Source organism: Dendrobium catenatum, unplaced genomic scaffold, assembly GCF_001605985.2.
Source record: "Dendrobium catenatum unplaced genomic scaffold, ASM160598v2 fragScaff_scaffold_692, whole genome shotgun sequence".
Classification (NCBI taxonomy): Eukaryota; Viridiplantae; Streptophyta; class Magnoliopsida; order Asparagales; family Orchidaceae; genus Dendrobium; species Dendrobium catenatum.
In genome coordinates, this window is record NW_021319154.1 from 1,106,246 (window position 1) to 1,127,989 (window position 21,744).

General features: G+C 34.4%; 2 protein-coding genes across 3 annotated transcripts; both read right to left on the reverse strand.

Moving 5' to 3' along the window:
* Positions 1-5,450: 5,450 nt before the first annotated feature.
* LOC110104102 (probable calcium-binding protein CML15) lies at positions 5,451-6,326 on the reverse strand. The gene has a single exon (XM_020833073.2). The coding sequence runs from the start codon at positions 6,092-6,094 to the stop codon at positions 5,594-5,596; it is 501 nt and encodes a 166-aa protein (XP_020688732.1). The 5' UTR covers positions 6,095-6,326; the 3' UTR covers positions 5,451-5,593.
* An 810-nt stretch (positions 6,327-7,136) lies between these two features.
* LOC110104103 (lipase 3) lies at positions 7,137-21,082 on the reverse strand. Of its 2 annotated transcripts, XM_020833074.2 has the most exons (10): positions 20,959-21,082; positions 20,772-20,850; positions 15,665-15,838; positions 14,871-15,282; positions 14,477-14,730; positions 10,563-10,631; positions 10,422-10,478; positions 9,200-9,252; positions 9,011-9,086; positions 7,137-8,321 (listed from the first exon to the last, which is right to left on the reverse strand). In XM_020833074.2, exons 2-10 carry the CDS (start codon positions 20,813-20,815, stop codon positions 7,385-7,387), a joined length of 2,076 nt encoding a protein of 691 aa, XP_020688733.1. In that variant the 5' UTR covers positions 20,816-20,850; positions 20,959-21,082; the 3' UTR covers positions 7,137-7,384. The 2 variants fall into 2 exon arrangements, with proteins under 2 accessions (XP_020688733.1, XP_028551660.1); XM_028695827.1 differs by having other exon boundaries at positions 20,772-21,035.
* Between the last annotated feature and the right edge of the window lie 662 nt (positions 21,083-21,744).

Consider the following 21,744-nt stretch of genomic DNA (forward strand, 5'->3'; position numbering starts at 1 on the left):
TTGTGGCCACTAGTTATTACTGGATCAGTAATTGCTGCATGTATCAAATATTACTTAACTTATTGTCTAAATAATTGTAGCTTTATATGGCTATTTATTTATAAACCATTGCCTTTATTAATGCTGCTATTAGGAAAATTCTAAGAAGATGGGATTTGCTTATAAATCATTGCATTTATTACATAGACAATTGCTTTTATTATAAATGTGTTTGTTTATAGATATGTTTATGAACGTGTTTGTTTGATAGTTAAAAAAAATTTGTTAGATATGTTCGCGAACATGCTCGATATAATCATTTGTTAGGAAGCTCGATAAAGCTCGTTTGTTAAGTTAATGAACATTTAAAAGTAGAGCTCGTTTATAGCTCGTTCATATTTGTTTGTTTAAAGATCAATAAGCACTAAACGAACGAACATGAACTGAACATGAACCGAACATGAACAGTCATTATTTTAAATGAACCAAACATGAACACAAACAATACAGCTCGACAAATATGAACCAAACTTGAACAACCTGATATTAAATGAACACAAACATGAACACTCACATACTCGGCTCGGCTCGATTCGTTTGCAACCCTAATAAGAATGATGTATTAGAAGATGGGAAGGAAGTTCTTAATATGCTTATTTATTTATGTGCCATTATTATTGCCTCTATAGAGTTGTTATATTACACTCGGTGTATTTCTGGTAAGTTAATTAAATTATATAATTCTTAGGGATCAAGTTCAAGAAGCTGTAAATTATTAATTTTTTATTAAAAAGCTGTTTTAAAAAGTAGTACAAAAGCCGTCTCAAACAGAGCCTAAATCATACCGTTGAGATGTCTAGAGGAGATATTTGGTAAGTTACCTCTTCACTAAACAAATATACTTTTTGTTTCTATATTTTTATTAAAAAAATGGACAAAACATATTCAGCTAGTGTTTTGCAAATGATTTTTGTTTTTTAAACAAATCAAGTTGCTTCAAAAGCTTTCAAAATAATTACTAGGCGTTTTTTATTCTTAATATGAATGTTGAGCTTATTTTTGTCATGGTAGCTAAATCATTGCACACACATACTATGATATCCCGGGACTTAAAATGAAAGAATTTTATCTTCTTTTCTTTTTTATTATACTTGCTCTTTTCAATTCATTAACAAGCATATCATTGATAGCCAGTGTTGGCTAATTATATGCAAGAAAAATACAAATAATGAAAAATATAATTATATTACCACAACTAATATTTATATCATGATTTAAAGTCCAAAGTTCAAAATTATATATACAATAGCCACAACAGGCTACAATATATATATAAACTAAAAAGTTGAAAATAAAATTTATTCTATCATCATTCCTTAGCCTCAATTTGCAGACTTCTTACTTTTATCTGAATCATATAAATTGATATAATTATCATATAGCCGAGCAAATAACCAAAACTTATTAATGCATTCAATGCAAGACAAAAGAATCAATATGTCTACTCCAGTTCCAATTAATTTCAATCAATAAACTATCAATATGAATAATAAGTAATATATATATATATATATATATAATATAAGTAATATATGAATATCAATCAATTGGAAAAATCAATATGATCAATAAAATCAAATTATTCAATAAGCAAAAGAAGTCTATTAATCTATATTAAGATCAATAAAAAGAATATCAATTAATAACATGTGTTTTAGAGTGAAATAAGCCACAATTATCTATCAGTTATATTTGTGATGTGTTTTTATCACATGCTTTTTATCAATCATTATGTCGTGTATAAATGTCTATCAATATGTCATGACAGTATGCTATATCAATCTGTTTTTTAGTGTACTATATCAATATACCAATCAATGTCGTTGTTATATATTATGTTATATTATATTAGTATTAATGCAAGTTCTATTAGTTCTATTTCAATTTTACCTATCAATGAATTTATGTATATAAATACAATCATGAATGCGATTATAAATAGCAATCAATAATATTCAACTTTAATGTGGTATTTTTATCCTTCCATCTCAATTGTCGACCAGTTGATCATTAGTCTTTAATCGAACCAACTATCGACCAGTTGGTCATCAGTCTTTATCATGCCATCATTGTTTCTTATCTTAAGATAATTCACATGTGATTTTTAATAATCAATGAAGAAGTGTCATCTCTATTCCGTCGGTGTAATTCAGTCAATCAATTACATAATTAACTATAATAATTCTTATTTTGAGTTAATCAAATAAAGTTTTTTGGAAGTCATTATAAGTTTAAATTACAATTCGTCTTCGTCATAACATAAATATTGTAGTGCTTTAATTACACTAATTTTCTCCTAATTTTTTGGCATTAGTATAAATCTTTAAGAAATTTACATCTATCAGCACAAATGGATGTTTTGGGATTGTCATATATTCATTTCACAAACTTATTTCATTGTTGTTTTATGTTATCAAATCATCTAATGCGACTCTTTTTAATATTATCTTCCACTAGAGCTACTCCATCCTTTTCACGTATACGCTCATTTCATATCATATATCTAAGAGTAAAACCATTTATATACCTGAGCATCCTCATCTCTGCAACACTTAACTTAATATTGTGCTTCTCTTTTAATAACCAACATTTTGTACCATGAAGCATTGTAGATCTCACCACCATCTTATACCTTATACAATTGTTCCTTAGGTTTTAGGATGCAACGCCCAAAGATTAAATTTGGAAGAATTGTCTATTTATCATTTTAAAATATACTAGAGCTTCTATAAATTATCAATATAAAAATAATAATATAATATTATTTAATTATATAATTTAATAGATTATCAATATAAAATTCATATAAATTCTTTTGTAGCTTTAAAAATTATATATATAAAAAGATTATTTTATTTAAAAAATTGCTGAAATCGGTTTGCAAAACGGACACCTAACAGTCCCAAAATCTCCAGTTGTAACGACACGTATCAATTTCTTAAGGAATTGCTCTAGTGCTTAAAAATTACGAAAAAAAATTATTATAACTAAAACACTATAATATCTATCTTATCGCGAAGATAGTTTTAAAATTAAACTTATAATGTCTCCTAAAAATATTATTTGTTTGGATTAAATTATGAGCTATTATAGAGGGGTACTTTTCTATCACACAACAAACCCTATGTCGACCTATAACATGATCCAGCACCGCTAAGGATCATTTGAGCAGCTTTATTGAGCAGACTCATTCCAATGCATTATTGTGTATTGGTCCTTGCTAGTTTACAGACTTCGTTCTTTACAACTACAACTTGGTCAATCAACAATTGTCGATTCTTACAAGACTAATTGTATTAAGCATTCTAAAGAAATTTAGAAGATCCGAATTATCAACTTTACTTTAAAAGATAAAATTAGAGGCTAAATAAGCTTAAAATGAAGCGATTATCTATCTCTGACTCATGGGATCTGATCATTGTGAGCAACATACTAATGGGTCCAATCAAACAAAACTGCGACATTCATTATTGAAGATTTATGCTTCATTTGAGACAATTTTCTAATTGCTTTCTAAAATAACTTTGTAGTAAAAAAATTTCTTAAAAGCAGCCAAAAAGCAGTGGTCAAAAGCTGTCCCAAATAAAATGTTAGACTTCTTAAAGACAATAGCCTCCATTTCGTTGAAAACAGAAACTTATAAAACAAAAAAATGGATGGACATGATAGCCATTTTTTCAAGGATCATAATTTAGTGAAAGTAAGCCTTTTAAAATTATTGTCAATCTGGTAGTCAAAATTATGATACAATAATGACACCTACAACATGGTATATTTAGATTATTGATTGAAAATTTATCATCGCTTGCTATCATCAGCAATATTGTTGGATGCTTTGATCAACCCAGATAGGGCAATTTCGTTAGGTCAACCCATTAGTTGAACAAGGCTTCGTTTGGGACGGCTTTTTTGTTGCTTCTTAAAGCAGCTTTCTAGTACAAAAATTTCAACTTTTGTACTAGAAAGCTGTTTCAAGAAGCAATAAAAAATAGTCTCAAACGAGGCCTAAGTCACAGAAATTTTTTTTTGACAGAATTAGGATCTTCAGACTTTATCAAAATCCACCCTTTCAAACCTTCACAATGATACATCAACAAAATCTATGACCAAATACAATTAATTAAACACATAATGAAGTGTACAAATCAAATCACAATATATGATATAAATAATCTATTTACAATGTGGGGAGTAAATATTTTTTAAGATCAATATTAAATAATATAATCTACACAAGTGCACACTATTATGAACAATAATTTCACCAAAAAAAAAAACATTCCAATCCAAATTATTAACTAAATATGCAAGTAATGTAAACTAAGTAATAAAGCAAACTTAAAAATTACAATATTATCATCCACAACTTTACACCTCAAATCCACGAGAAATTATTGTGTGCGGAATCTGAATGCATTCGGATTCCAATCACCATGCGCCATGTGGGCAAGTGCATCCAGTGATGTGGACAATAATTTCTCCAAATCCACACCTTCACTACTCAAGTAAGATTTTTAGATATTACTTTGACTCTTCGAGAACTCTAGATCAGGTGGCAAGTTATTATTGAGATTTGCCTTTACAATTCTCTTTTATCTGTCTCTTTTTTTTGTAAGGATGTTTAGGGTAATTAAAATAAACTCTTATATTATATATACAAGTTTGAACTGAAGACCTCTTGATTAATAGCCAAAATCTCCAACCAACTGATCAAGATGAGCTACATACAAAATTTATATTTTTAAAGCCCAGTTTGATTGTTGTACAACAATACAACAACAACAACAACATCAAGCATTTATCCTACTACGTGAGGTCGGCTACATGAATCCTTTTTTCTCCATTATGTCATGTTAAAAATCAAATTCTTATTTAAATCTAATAACAAAAGATCATTTCTAATATTTTCTAACTATGTCTCTTTAGATCTACATCTAACTTTTTTTAACATAAGTCAAATATAACACCAACTTTCCTAACCAGGTCATCGGAAAGCTGTCGTTTAATATGACCAAATCATCTAAGACGACTCTCTAATCTTATCTTCCACTAGAGTGAGGCCACCCATTGGCATCGGACCCACACTTGCTTTGCCCCATTGAAGAGGCTGTAGTAGAGGGGATTCGAATCTGGGATGACATTCCCAACCTTGCTTGCACACCAACCACCCTAAGCCTCATTCAACCAAAATTTTGGCTAAGAGAAAATTGTCAGAAAAAAATTACAAGCGGCAATAGTTGTTCGCAAGAAGAAAAGCCAATACCGAACAAACTGAAACACGAAATTAATAAAATAGCGAGTAGAAGTCAATCCCTTCACCCACTCCTTCCCTTCAACAAATAAACACAATCCAGAGGGAAGATTTAAAACAATCATCCAGTTTTTGAAAGTTACCATTGCTAAACCAGGACTTTTTTTTTTTCAAAAAAGATCTGTACATTGATTTATAAATTAGCAATAAAATTAACCATTAAGATCAGAATTAAAAAAGCAAACTGATCGGCCGACCAATGTCGACGACGGCGATGGGGCTCGAAGGAGGAGAATCGAAACCCTAGGAGGAGATGGCGAAGCCGAGGAAGTCATGTGCTGATTTAGCCATGACGGCGGCGAACTCGCTGAAGCTAATGACACCATCGCCATTGGTATCAGCCTCGCGCATCATTGCGGTGAGCTCGTAGAACGTGAGAGGTTGACCCATCCGCGCCATGGACCGCGCGAGCTCAGCCGCCGATATGTAGCCGTTTCCGTCACGATCGAAGGATCGGAACACTTCGAGCAACTGCTCCTGGTTGACGAGCGCCTGCTCGCTCATCAATGGGGTGATGGCCGCCGCCAGCTCCTCGAACTCCACGGTCCCGTTACCGTTGGCATCCATGCTGGAAAGAAGCGCGTGGATCTGGTCGCCAGTGGGCTTGAGACCGAGGGATCGGAGGAGTGCGGCGAGTTCGAGGAGGGTGAGGCTGCCGTCCGAGTCCATGTCGAAGCGGGAGAAAATGTCACGGAGTTGCCGGAGATGATTACTTCCGAGTTGTCCCATGGCGCCGCGGCCCATCAAGAAGGAATGATTCGGGTTTTGCCTGGTAGGAATTGGGGGAAGAAGAGGGGAAGGGTATTAAGGCGATTAGAAATAGAAGGAGAGGTATGGGGGATGGATTTCTTTTGAATTGGAAGGTGGGAGGAAATCTGATTAGGGTTGGACCTGGCACCTTTGGCGGAGTAGCAGTGCTATTTTTACGCGTGTATGAGGTGTTCGACGATTTCTTTCTCTGAAACAGATCACGCGTTGAGGCGTTTGCAGTCTTTCACTTGTTGGACGGGCGCGGAGACCGGGCGGGCCGGGCTGAGGATTGCGGTGTACATGGCGAATTCAAATGTTCACCAATCTTCATGGTTTTGATGAATCTCAATCGCCCAATTTAAATGATTGATTTTATTTTTTTTTTTTGTAAAAAAAAAAAATTTAATTTAAAAAAAATAGAATAGTTTCAATACCCATTCATATCTAAACATTTATAACATCAAAAATAAAAGATCTGGAATGGCAACCTGAAAAAGACTAGAAGTAGGAAAAAATATTATGTGCAGAGTATGAACGTAAATGATCTTCCGGATTACTGCGTGCCTTATACATAAGCTCTACCTACACTCTGCATATTTAATACATATGTACTGCATATTTGTAGATACCCAGTAAATAAGCAACACATAATTGGTTATAAGAATTTATTGCATATCTATAAATACACAGAGTGTAAGTATAATATAAGCAGAATGTACGCAGAGCGTACACAATACGTCCAATAATCCGGAAGATCCTCTATATTCGAACTCCACACAGAATAATTTCGAATTGCCTTAAACTGAGCATGCAAAATTTCCAAAAAAACTTGGCCTATTTCTTCAAGGTTTTCTTCTCTTTTAACTTTTACGACTTCACAACTTTCAATAAAAAAATAACACAGCTAGATTGAAATCCAAGGGTGCTGATTTATCTCCCAAATGAATCACAACAAAACAATACCCTCAGTCCACTTTCTACCATTTCACCGATGAAAATTAGCCTGCCAATCTGCACAAAATTGGAATGATAATGGAGAAGGTGTAACTACACAACATGCTAGCAAGCTTTCGTAATTTACATTGAAGGCTATTATTTTATGTAAAGTTACAGATGCGGGGAAGGCAAAAACTATCCCCTTTGACAATCCACATCACCACGACCAAATAATAGAAGCCACAACACTCTTCTACCCTGTGAACTATATGATCTTCGGATGCTAAAATCACAACAATGTACTACTATACAAAGACAATCTGAGATTATATATATACCAGCTACAGCTTACCCCACGGATTTGATTTCATCTTCTTCTCTACAGTCTTGCTCTTCTTGCAGCTTCTGTGGTGGCCTGACAAGCAAAAGACGCGACATAACATAAGCCAGAAGCTCTTCCCTGTGTGAAAATGTGAAGTCCAGATGAGCGTATTCAAACTCATTGTATGAGACCTCTACACCTTCCCTTTTCATCAGCCTGTAGTGCTTCCTCACCATGGATGGCCTGATCACTTGATCTTTCCTTCCAGCTACCAGATCAACAGGCACATCAATAAGATGATAATAATGGCCAAGGTCCAAGGGCTCCGGTGAACCATAAGCCTCCATGTTGGCAGCTTCACTTCCATAATCATACATTATAAACCTCTTCGCTCGCTTTATCTGAGCTAAGTGGATGGCGACACGAAGAGACACTCCGGGCATATCGTCCATGTTGTAATGAGGCAATCCAAGCACACCCACCCAGTCTGAACTATCGCCGCCAACAACATAGCTCATCAGTGTTTGAACAAGTCCGCCGAGTGCAGGGTAGTTATGAAAGTCTCGCGCCAACTTGTTAAAGAGCATGCGGAAAAACCGGGTAGGTATATAAAGCCCTGGAACTAAAGGTGCAATGACTGGACCGAGAAGTAGGATGAGATATTCCGCCATGGTAAATACTAGGTTGGAGTTTTCATGAAAGCCAGCAGGGGAGAGTAAAGTCATCCTTGACAACCTATGGGGCTTCCCTTCTATTCGGCGCATGATGATGTACATCAGCATCACTGCTCCTCCAAGGCTGTGACAGATTACACCGAGTTGATAGGGCGGCTGCCCATAAGAAAAATCTTCTGAATTGAGGTGTGACGATAACTTGAGTTCTGCGATTTTGATTTCATGTATCTTATCCATAACTGCAGGTATGTCTTTGGTTCCATGCTCATTGATGGAGTATTTCCAATACCTGCATTAAAATGAAGTCAGTAGTTTGATAGAGCTAAAAATAGCATTAATATTTGAAAATGATTTAATATACTTCATCAATGTGAAGGATACAACAGAGTACAAGACACGATATTTGTTGAACTTTTTAGCTTCCACTCAGGCCTTCTCCAACCAAACTCCAAACATATGAACGGCGTCGCTCGCGAGCTCCAGCCAAACGGCAAAACTTCCGGTATTTGGTTGCGGGTGAACAGTGGCGTCGCATTGTTCACCTGCGTTATTTTTGTCTCTACCGGATTTGCCGAAGAAACACGCGAAAGAGGAGAAAGGCAATTACATTCTTCTAAGGGCGCCAAATGGAGTCCGATTGGAGATGAATCATGCCATTTTTTAGTTTCACTACATTTTGGAGTGAAAAAAGAGATTTTCGGTTGGAGATGCCCTCAGCAACGGAAAATCTCAACTCAAATGATGCCATGCCTGAAATTTTTCATATCATAGAACACAACTAATCCATAGGAACTAGTCATCCTTCAGATGATTACCTAATGGATGTGATATGCAATTACTAACTTTTTTTTCAGAATTTGAGCGATGAAGCACAAAACATTCACATGCCCAATTTGCAAATACTAACAAAACACCAAGTTTTAAGTCTGCTACATCTATATTCATGCCATATTATGAAGAATGACTAAGATGACTTACATGCGTGAAGAAATGTTTTTGTCAACATGCTCCCTTGAAACTAGTCCGCGCAGGTTCCCAAGGAAGACATCATAACCTACAAAAATGGGGTCACAGTAAAATTTTGGCAAATCAACTTCCTAAAAGCGTTTAACATTGAATATAGATAAATTATATTAGATTCACTACCATTTCAGAGAGGCTACCAACCTTGATCATAGGCTGCAAATGCAGGGGAACCAACCACATCATTAGAAACCCAACTGAAACCAAGTAAGCAAATTATGGATCAGATTAACTGAATCTTAGGATCATAGCACACATAATAATTGCGAGATCTTGTCTCAATTGAGATTGTTAATAAAAATATAGATTAAATGGTCCATCTAATATTATATAAAAAGGAAAGAGTGTTTCAAACTGGAGATTTTGCATCAATAGAGATTGTTAATAAAAATATACATCAGTCGAACTTTATTCTATGAAGTGATTGAGATATGCATATTTATACTAAAAAATGAGCGAATAAGTGATCTTAGCAAGTTTGGTTAGTTTAATTTTTATTTTATTTTACTTTATTTCAATTAATTGGGAGATGTCTCTATTCCGTTTTGATAGAAGTGGGACATGTCTCGTCTGTTTCAAATGCTCAATCTCCTTACAGAGTCATCTGGATTAACTAGCTTTGAAATTATGTGCTTTGAGCCACTCAATTACTTGTGTTAGGGTGTTTAATAGTTTGAAATAATGAGCTAGATGAACAAATTTGAAATTTCTTTTTTCAATTTCATGCATATCCATAGAATTAGTAGTGAACCTTTAGGAGATTAAAACCTCTAGTTTACTGCTACATACAAATTTAGAATTTACCTAAAGATCAGTTAGATCATGCCTCCACATTACTAAATCTCCTGGGAGAAAAGAAAATCTAGTTATTTGTGCTGGTCTTTTTGTTCCTTGATTCAGTTTATTTTCTATTAATTTTCATAATTCCGATTATGCAGAGCTCATTAGCTTATTAAAAGAGCAATGGAAACATAAATGATCTATAAGAGGGCGGAGTTTTAGCTTTGGACTAGCCTTCTGCATTTTTGAAGTTATTCCTTCTGCATTGGTAAGTGCAAATGAGCCGTCTAATCTAAAACTGCATCACTTAAATTTCCTAAATAGCAGCAGGGTCCTTGACCCATGATCACAAATAAGTATTGACAAATATAACGCCAAGTAAACAAAATCACTAGCTACATTCAAAATGTTATCAGAATAGTCAAAACAGGAGCCCAACGAAGATTTCATGAAACAGTTGGAATGAAAAAGAATTTTCAAACATTAAATATTAAGAAATTTTTTAATACTAACAAGCAATTAAATAACAAATTAGGTTAGAAAAATCATAAATCATCATATAGTTAAAATTATAAAAAATACTAACCCCATTGAGGAATCCAATATTCCATGTTGAAGGTACACAACCTTCTGTGAATCACGCCTATAAAATATAAAATCTAGCCCAATTAGTTCAACATTAACATAAAAAAGTAGTTAAAGAAACTAAATTAGCCCTGGCTTATACCTGGGGATCCTCTCAAGGAGCAGAACATATCCATCCGATGTAACCACACGAATGGCTTCATAGGGATATCTAAAACAAATATCCAAATAAGAATAAGAAAAATTACTTTGAGAAGGGAGTTGTATAACAATAAAATATAAGAAACATAACAAGATTAGGAAGCTCTACTCAGATATCATCTTTAGCCTAATTCTGCTATCTAAGAAGCACAGACCAGCAGGGAAAGTCAGCAAGTGCCATGGGAAAAGCAAAATAAAAGTTCTTGGAAAATATAGGACATGACGTGCCTAGGAAATATGATTACAGATATTTGATATATTACCATGAGCTAAATAACACAAAATTCTATAATATTCTTCCAATTATATTAATATATATGATTGTATTGTTAAGGAAAAATCCTAGTACATCAAGCTTCAACAATATTAAAAGCGTAAATGAAAGGAAAGGATTACAAGAGAGGAAGCATGAAGGTGGAAACGACGTCCAAGAACTGGGGAATACATCAAGCTATCAGAACATCGAACAAAAGTTAATTACAAAAAGTGAATAAGACTCTAAATGAAACTGATGCACAAAAATGAGTTAGAATGACACTGACTGTCTAATTTAAATATAACATGTTTCCTTCCATTGACCAAGATTTTTAATAAGAGTAAGAATTTTTGTTTAAAATAACCTAAAACTCGGCACATCAAGTGGCATACACAAAACAAGGTTTCAAATGTCCCAACATCCATGTGTAAGAGACAATATGATGAACCTTTAGAAGTGTCCATTAAGTTAACTTTTTTTACATATTTATTAAGTTTCAAGATATCATAAGATGGAAAAAAGTAAAGAATATTTTATGCCTTCAAAATCTAAAATACTAGAATACAATTGACAAAAGCATCATTTACACAAAAACAAAAACATCAAGCCTTTATACCATTATGTGGGGTTGGCTGCATGAATCCTTTTTCTCCATCGTGTCATATTAAGAGTCATATAATCATGACATGACAAAGCATCATTTGATGTAAAAAAAAAAAAAAAAAAAAACTAAAACTAAAACTAAAATGACTATTATGCCTCCTTGTTTTCCATCCTCATCACCCCAGTTACATCTTTCCTTGCCTCAATGCAAAAAGGTGCCAGCTCACCCCTTCTTTTGTCTACTCATGGCATGTCCTTCTCTAGATTGTGGTTTATGTAGCTCATTCTTCGCATTGCCTCATCATCGAGTTTTTACATCTCTTTCACTCATTATTTCTATTCTTTAATTGTTCTCCTTTTTTGTTTCAGGCTCTTGGTGCGGGGGCTGGGCTAGTGACTTCTTCTTGCCCATCATCTCCCAAACCTAATATTAGTTGAAAAGGTTTGTCTTGTTATGCGATATTCACTAGTTCGTTATACATCGTGGATTCAATGCTTGATCTCCACCTTGAGTATGGATGCATCTGATGCCTTGTCTCCTCACCCAGCTCCATCTTGTCCGTTTCATTTGTTGCTTCTCTTCCTATGGCTTTTGATGCTATTGTTGGTGCCTTATGAATGTTGAAAAAACCTTTATTTTCTTGTTTGCATCAATTTTTTAATCAATCTACATCATTCTTGCTTTGTTCTATTTTTGATAAACCTATTCAGAGTAGAAGTTTCTATAGCTAGGCTACCCAGGCATTATGTACCCACCATTTTGGTGGAAATTGATATTTATGTTCCCTCGGTAAGGGAAATATTTTGGTTATTTCTTATTCAACTAACAATTCTATGCATTTGCTTGATGTTGTACTCATTTTATTGACTGATTATAAAAATTTTCCTTAAAAAAAAAACAAGATTTGATGTAAGGCATGTTAGCTCCCAAGGATTGAAAAATGAAACTAAGCATCACTTGGTTCCAAGTGAAGAAAAGTATATTCATAGTGATAAATCTCCTTGGAATAGGGGAACACGTATTCTAATTGAATTACCAACTCTATGACTCTAAAACATGAAAAACATCACAAAATAAGTGAATAAATGAAGTAATGCATTTATAGAACCATTTGATCATGCCTAAGAAAAATCTTTTTTTTTTAGTACAATGAAATCTCATTTTGCATGATAAGCAACTTGTCAATTGCCCATCTTAAGGTCTTTGAAATCAATCAGAATTGATTATAACAGCAATTAATCATTAGTTGAATTATGTAACCCAAGGCCTTTTACAATTCTTATAGCAATCTTGTATCACATCACAATGAAACTTGATAAAACTCTATCCCAGGGAAGTTTTTTCTGTAATGGTAAAAGGTGGACGTTGATTATTTTCCTAAATCTAGTCATATCCATCTAAGAGGTGCTAGTTTATGTTTCAAGATCACAACTTGAGGTACTAGTTAACTATTTTGACAAGAATCCACACACAAAAAAAAATTATTCACAAATCTCTATATCAAACTTTGAAATGATTTCTAAATTTATCCATAACACATTTCCAAATACGTTATTCACTAACACGCCACTTTAAATAAGGTCAAACCCTGATCTTATTTGTTAGAATATGCAAACCAAAGCCTATTATCCTTTCAAACATGCTACCATGAGAAAAATGAATCAAAGATTCTTAAGAAATTCCATTAACTCCAACCCCTTTTAAGAAGAATGAAAAACAGCTGAAAGACTCCACCACCCTTCCTCTCCATAGTCTTTCTAATGAAATTGTTGAGAAAACTCAATGCCAGTGTTGGTTTGAAAGCAAGCAATGCCCCCATTTCCTCTCCCCTTAACTCCGTAATGTAAACACTTCAACAAGAATAGACTAAAGAATATAAGCCACATTTAGACTCATCATCACATGGAAACTAAGCCTCTTATTAGTCCTTGCCTAGGTGATCCACACAAGAATTGTCAACAACAAGATCCTCATCAGCATCTAGGAGATGGGTATAATCTTGCTATTACACATTAACTACATCACCCAAGATGATACATTATGTGCCTGATCATCTTATGCATATGCTCAGTATCAAAATTTCCCTTGCCAAAAGCACATGATTCAAGCTTGATGACTCACAATAGTGTTGTATTAGAATGAGAGTTGCTTAAGAAAACACATTGTAGGGTTGAGAAACTAATATGCCTTGGAAACAAAAACAGCAAACAACAAATAAGAAAATTACAGTAAAACTAAAGCGGTAGCTGATTTTTATATTAATACTTCAATAAGGTAGATCGGTTATCCCAAACAACCTAGACGCCGCTAAGACACTATTAGGAAGCCTCTGAGAAAAACTACAGCAAAAAATCTAACAAAAAGCATAAATTCTAGACAACTCCCCCTTAAATAGCTATAATATATAAGAACATATTTGGAACCTTCCTAATAAAAATCTCCATAATTAAATCCTTCCTAACAAATAATAAACCCAATTAGGAAGCTTTCGTAAATAATTAAAACCTTCTTAACATATAATAAACACAATTAGGAAACTTTCCTTACATATCTCCCTCGCATATTTGAATTCAAACCCCACATTAATTCCTTCCTTAATCTTTTTCCATATATATGGAATTATAGTTATATTTAAAGACTACAATATAACTCCACTAGCATCTAGCACAATAATGCTCGGATCACTTGTTTTAAGGCAATATAAACTACCAAAATAATCTAGAAGCTTTCAGTTTAAGGTACATGGTCTGACCATAATTTATACTAGTAGAAAAAAACATATTGGTAGGTCTCGTGTACTTGCTTATCCAACCCTACTGTTCACTCATTTCCAACTCAAAGGTCAGCCGTATATCATACAATATGTGCTATATTTTCCAACACCAATGAAGCTTTCTGGACCACATGTGAAGTTTATGACCCAGGCTTTATGTACCTTTAACAAAAGACTGAGAAACAGTAAGGCCATAAAGCATTTCAAAGCAAAAGCGCATACCCAAGCTCTGTAATTACATCTTGGCAGGTTCGTGCATCTGTATTCAAAGATCTTCTGAAAGAAGTCCGCCTTTCAGTAGGAGTTGGATCAGCATCAGCAAGGATAGACATGGGAACAGGTACATCAAATTCATGAGACGAGGAGATCCCAAAAAGTATCCTGCAGATTTCTGAAGGCGAAAGAAGAAAATGTGCAGCCTTGTGGAAGATATCAAAAATCGCTTCAATGAGCACTTCAATGGCTAGATGAAGATCCTGGATAAAATAATATCACAGATGACAAACTAATTCCCTTGCAATTACATTTAATCTTATTATAGTAACTACACGAATGTAGAACCATGAAAATAAATATTCTGAAAACATAAGAATAATAGCAGAGAAGTCTACATTACCTCAATCACTCCACGTCTTCTATCCATTGTGCGCTGAACGATATGGTCTTTTAGATGGGCTGGTTTCTTATTTATATATGGGTCATCTATTAACTGGTCTCTATGTATGCTACTGGAGGTGTCTCCCCCTCTCCTAAACCCAGCCGAATGATAAATCAATAGTGGAATCCTCAAAAGAACCTTCAAAGGACACAAAATCATGGACATCAATAACATGATTGGTTGCATCCACGTTACTCGTTTGCTAGTTCGAGAAAAGCTGCTTGCATGAGAAAAGCGAGAGGTATGGGACGAAGGAGAAGCTGGAGACATGTTTCCGTCATCATCATCTTCTCCAGATGAATATTCTATACTTGAAGAATCAGAATCAAGAGAAAGTTCATGTATGAATTGGTTGAATGAGGACACACCACTGCCATCAAGAACATAAACAAAAGAAATTTTATTTTAAAATTTCAAACCTAGAAATAAATAGTTCTTCATATTACTGATGAAACAAACGTAAATAAGTGAATCTAACATTAAAACATAAAATTATATTACATGGCCAATGATATTAAAATTTATGCACAGTAGCTTGCATAAAGAAAATATCTTCTAATCGTTACATTTACATTCTCTAAAATTAAATGAGGTTAGAATAAGATGTCACGCTTCGCTCATCAGTGGTTGGAAGAACTCCATCAAACCAAACAATTCTAAAAAAGGCTAACATACAGGAGGCCAAATGAAGAACTTATTTATCATCAAAAGGGTAAAGAACCTAAAAACACCAGAAAAACACCAGAACTTACTTCTCCATCCATCTAGGAAGTCGAGGCCCACGAAAGGTAGGCCTAAGCTCCCAGCCATACATGCCCTCTAAAATGGTTGCCTTCCCAGGAAGTACGGCCAGTAGAAGTGCAGAAACTCCATTAATCAACCTTGTAATATTGTTCAAAGATTCATATGTGAATGTCTTCACTGATCTGCAAAATTTGATGCAATAGTTAATGGCATTACCATGTAACAAATAAGAAAGTAAATCATGCATCTGTTGTTGTAGAGAGTTAAAACTATTTGCGCATTAATTGGTCATAACTCTTGGGGTCAGTTTGCAACAACTTTCTATCCGTTTTGTTTGTGAATCTCAATGACACTAGCATTTGACTAACTTATCAACTACGTCTACAAAAGTTCTATTGTCTAAAATAACTTTAAATGATTGAGTTCATCATATTGCGTTCTAGAAGTGTGGCTATGTTTTGTAGTTTCTCAATTCAAGATTTTATAATTCTATCATTTATTTTTTAAAGAAATTATTTAATAACTTCAAACAATAAATTTTTTTATGACAATTTTATAATTGACTTTACAGAGTTTTAATCACCCCAAACAGATCCCTAATTATTCATCTTCGCTATTTCAAGTATAAAATTGTTCATGACATCAATTCCAGAACACAGAACATATAATCAACAAGATAATTCACCTTCACTATTTGCAAGTATGAACTCAAAATATATAATCAAGAGGATCTTTCTAAGAAAATCAAAGTATTATTAATGAGATTTCCTAGAATAGAAACTTTCAGTCAATTTTGTTTTTCAAATGGCAATGACACTAGCATTTGACTAACAACTTATCAAATACGTCTCAAAAAGTTATCTTGCCCAAAAAAACTTTACATGATTGAGTTCATCATCTTGCATTCTAGCAGTGCTGCTATGTTCCATAGTTTCTCAATTCAAAATTTTATAATTCTATCATTAATATTTTAAAGAAATTATATAATAACTTCAAACAATAATTTTTTATATGATAATTTCATAATTGACTTTATAGACAGTATCACTCCAAACAAACCTCTAATAATTCTCCTTCATTATTCGAATGTAGGCAAACTGCTCATGGCATCAGTTTCAATAACATATAATCAAGAAGATCTTTCCAAGAAAAGTAAAGTATTATTAATGAGATTTCCTGAAACAGAAACTTTAAGATGCCAAAGATTCAAGAAGCACACCAGCATGCATTTCCAAGCTTAGTGTAGAGAGCCTGATTTTTTTTTAATATAAAATTTATAATTTAACTTAGCGTAGAGAGCCTGATATCAGTAGGGAAAACTCCTTGAATATAGTCATGCATTTCATGATAATTCTATATATTGACAATTCGAGAAAACTACTCATACTATAACATAGAATGATAATGGCTAGGTAAGCATGCCTCATACTCTAGTGGTTCAGGACAACTCTCTCTCAAGGAGGCAATAGAGATTTGACTCTCAACGCATAGTGAACAACAGAAGGAAGCTCAAGAATTAGCAATAAATAATTAATGAAAAGAAGTATCCAAATACATCTGCATCCTAGTCACATCCACTAAAAGTCCCAATGTTAATATGTGAGTGTAGCTCGACAAGAAACATTAAAAAGGTACAAAATCTTTCCAAACATTGGGATCCAAATGGTAAACTTTAGGCCACAAAAGATTCAAAATAAAACCAAATAAGTATTATAAGTGGTTAGTCACAAGAAATAAAATTGATAATTTATATTCATGTAACCTTTAAAAAGTTCACTTATCATGACATGACAAGATGGCATTCCTGCAGAAAGTATTTTGTCTGAAAAGTGACGGCTGTTTTCAATCAAGAACCTCTCTCTCATTTGAAAGCCAAGCAACGCCACAGTCGAATTCACCCCAGGTATCAATTGTCAGAGCATGAAGAGTTCATATTTTGCATTTGACCTAAAAGCCTTAAAACTTGGCTCCCGTATTTAAGATTTTGTTTCACTTGAAAAAGACTACAAGCAATAACTCGTTGTTGACTTCATAGTTATTAATTTTTTTACAGTACAACAACAACATCAAGCCTTTTATCCCACTACGTGGGGTTGGCTACATGAATCCTTTTTCCCCGCATATTAATTTCCTTACAGTGCAAAAAGAAAATTAAAGCAGTCTATAAATATCATAGGAACATGGCTTTTATACTGTTAAAAAAGGCACCAATTAAGCACTCAACATTACAAAAAGTTTAAGATTGGGTCTTCTACAGCTACAAGGCAGACCCGTACCAATTTAAGTAATCCTTAAGCTTAAAACCAGCAAAGAAAATCCCCATAGCAAAGAAAATAGCTTTGCCCCTCAGAAAAATGCTTACCATGCTAGATAAATCGTAAATGGTCTTCTAATCCAAGAGAAATGTTAAGCGCTTGTTTGGCAACAAGTAGGATTTAACTCAAGAAGGATTTAGTAAATCTTCTAACTCCTAAGGAAGATAAATAATGAAAATTGTTTGGCATGACAGAGGTTAAATACTGTTAAATTTTGATGAACTATTTGGTTACATTTACATATTTCAAGATTTAAGACAATCATATCATTGAAAATAGTAATTACTAATTACACTAATAATTATGTGATTGAACATTTATATTTTAATTTAATATCAAAGTATTTAAATATTTAATCACAATTTATAATAATATTATTAAATCTTAGCCATCCTTTGGCATTTTGACCCCATGGCTAGGATGAGAATCCGTGGAGACTCACAAATTAAATCCTAGCCATCCATTGGCATTTTGATCCCATGGCTAGGATGAGAATCTGTGGGAGGCTCACCTGGATAACGCTGATCTCCTTCCATATTTTGATGGCTAATTTAGGAAGGATTATATTAGAGCAATTATGCATGAATTTATAATTATTTGTTTCTTCATTAATATATCTTGCATAGATCTATAAATAGGGACAAGTTTATTCAATAAAACTAAGCCTTTTCCCTCTCCAATTCACTGAATTTAAGATGGTATAAGAGCCTTCATTGTCGTCGCAAGAATTTTTAGTTTTTTGTATTTTCATGCCTTCATTGTCGACCTTCCCTTATTATTATTCTATCTATAACCAACACAGCCTTTATTGTTGTCCTTCTTGATATAGTCTTCATCTCTACCCTTTGTAGTTGCAACGTCTTAAGCAAATTCCTCCCAAAGCTTTGAACAAATGGAGGACTCTATGGTGCAACAAGGAAGAGGAGATCTCCAAAATATGCAACCTTCTTATCGCTTTAATGAGAAGAATTATTTGAAGTAGTCTCAATCTATGAAGGCCTACTTAAAAGGAAAAGGAAAGATGAATTAGCTCCTTGGGGTAGGAACAAAAAAAAGAATATCCTAATTTTTGGGCATGCATACTCTATGATTATGTCACGGCTATGAAATTTCATGAATCCAGAAATTAGCGATACTTTCATGCTCTTATCTACTGCAAAAGACATATGGGATGCCGCTAGGCAAACCTTCTCAAAAGTTCAGGATGCAGCACAAATCTTCGAAATTAAAATCAAGGTGGGAATCACAAAACAAAGAAGCAAGACCGTGACTGAATATACCACTCTCCTATAAACCTTGTAGCAAGAACTTGATCACTACAAATGCATATAGACCAAGTGTCCAGAAGTTGCTGCTATCCTAAAAACTTTATTGAGAAAGATGGAGTGCATGACTTTCTTGCAGGATTAAATACAGAGTTTGACTAAGTTAGAGTTCATATCCTTGAAAAAGAGGAGACACCCTCATTAAATGGGATCATTTCTCTCATTTGTTCCAAGGAAAGCCAACGAGGTGTAATGCTGGAACCAAAGGTTGATGAAGGTTCAACAATGGTGATATCCAAAGAGGCGTCATAGAATAAAAGAGGTAAGGATTTCTCAAAATCTCAAGACAAAGACTGTCTTTCTTTGGTGCATCTATTACAAAAAATCAAGACATAAAAAGGAGGCATGCAGGGAGTTACATCGAAAGCCCCCAAGTAAATAGTCCAGCTTTAGTAGCTCAACAAAGAAAATATTGATAAACTAAAACAACTAATTGTATCCCTTAAAAAATCACCTGCATCTTCTTCTCTTGTACTTTCAGGTAAATTTTTTATATCCATTGTATTAGGTGCCTCTAGAAATCATTTGAAAGGAGTATGGATCATTGACTCAAGAGCCACAAATCACATGACACACTCCACTACCCACTTCATCAACTACAGTCATTGCCCGAGTGATAATAAATCATCACTGTTGATGGTTCTCTTACCACAATAGCAGACTAAGGAGATAAACCCTTATCTTCCTACCTCACCCTAAAATATGTGCTCCACGTACCTCAATTATCAACAAACATAATCTTCATACAAAAACTTGAAACAAGAGTTTTATAAATTCCTTTTTATCAACATCTGTTTTTAAAACTCCATTTTACATCACCAACAACCAAACCAAACTAGGCCTAAATTGCTAGCCTTAATTTACAGATAGATATTTGTACAACACATGGGGGTAAATGTTTGATTGAAGAGACTGACTGAAGCAACCCTCTTGAGTGAGAGGCGACAGAAGGGCTTCTAATGTAGAGACGACAACTCCGCTAAAATCCCGCAGTTCATTAGGAAAATATAATATTTTCATCTATAACCAACTCAGTCATAGAACACCCACGTCAACTAGAAAATTCGCTCCCCAAAAATATTTTCTTCCTTAGCAATCATATCCTTGGAAAAAAGAAAAAACAGGAATCCATAAAGTCGAACTAATACGATTTAATTCTAGAAAAAGCACAAATTTCATCTAGTCCGCCCTAATTTCATCTTACGGCTAAATCAAATTCGAATATAGAGCATTTAATCACATTCACCAAAAAAATTTAAAATAACCCTTTATCAAATTCAAAATTTAACCCAAAACCGCATCTTGAAATTTTTCGATTATCGAAACGACAAAGGAAATGGAAATTTTGCAAGAGAATTCCCAGTCATCCAGTAAATCGAGAGGAAAAAAATATGGAAAACGAGCGCAAAACATCAATTTGTAGATGGAGAGAGAGAAGAGAGAGAGAAAAGGAGAGAGAGAGAGAGAGATCGTACTCCTTGCCGACGGCGAGCACGTTGTCAATGAATCGCTGCAACATAATCGGAAGCCTCGATGTCGCGAGGAAGAATGAATCTAAATAACAAGCGTGAGAAAGAGGTTGAACACAATGGTTGAAGAGGGGCAGAATCTGAAATCACCAAGAAAGAGAAAATTGATGCCGAATGACAATTTTTGCCTTACAGGAAAAGCTTCGCACTGTGATGCGGTGCTTGGTCACCTTTGACCTAAAATAAACTCCACATTTTATAGTCCCGTAGCCCTTACGCGGCCCCTAAATATTAGCAAGACAAAATTACGCGTCCCCTAAATATTAGCAAGATAAGATAACAAAATAATTTGTGCACGGACAACCACGCCCAGATGCGGCGGTTCTATTACAGCGCAAACAACAAAGACCACATAATCAGGGTGAGGTTATTTAAGATTTACCCTTGATGATTTACTTATTTATAAGTCATGTCACTCAAAAATTTTATAAATATAACCCATTTTCAATATTTTTTCTTGAAAATGGGAAAAAGTCAAGAGAGAAGAAGGAAGAAAAGTAAGAAAGCTCCAATTGCATAGCTCCAACTCGACCACTGCCGGAGTTCTGCCACACCACCACCAAGTTTTGTCGAACCACCACCTGTTGGAGTACCGCCCTACTACTACGGTCTTTCTGACCCCAGTCTCTTGCCGACTACGGTCCTTCGGACCTCTGTCGCCTACTACGGTCCTTCCAACCTCCCTCACCAGATAACGGTCTTTCTGACCCCAATCTCCTACCGACTACCATACTTCTGACCTTCCTGGCCATACAATGGTCTTTCTGACCCCAATATCTTGCCAACTATGATATTTCTTACCTCCATCGCCTACTATAGTCCTTCCGACCTCCCTCATCAGATAATGATCTTTTTGACCCCAATCTCATGCCGACTATGGCCCTTCCAAGTTTCATAGCCTACCACAGTCATTCCGACC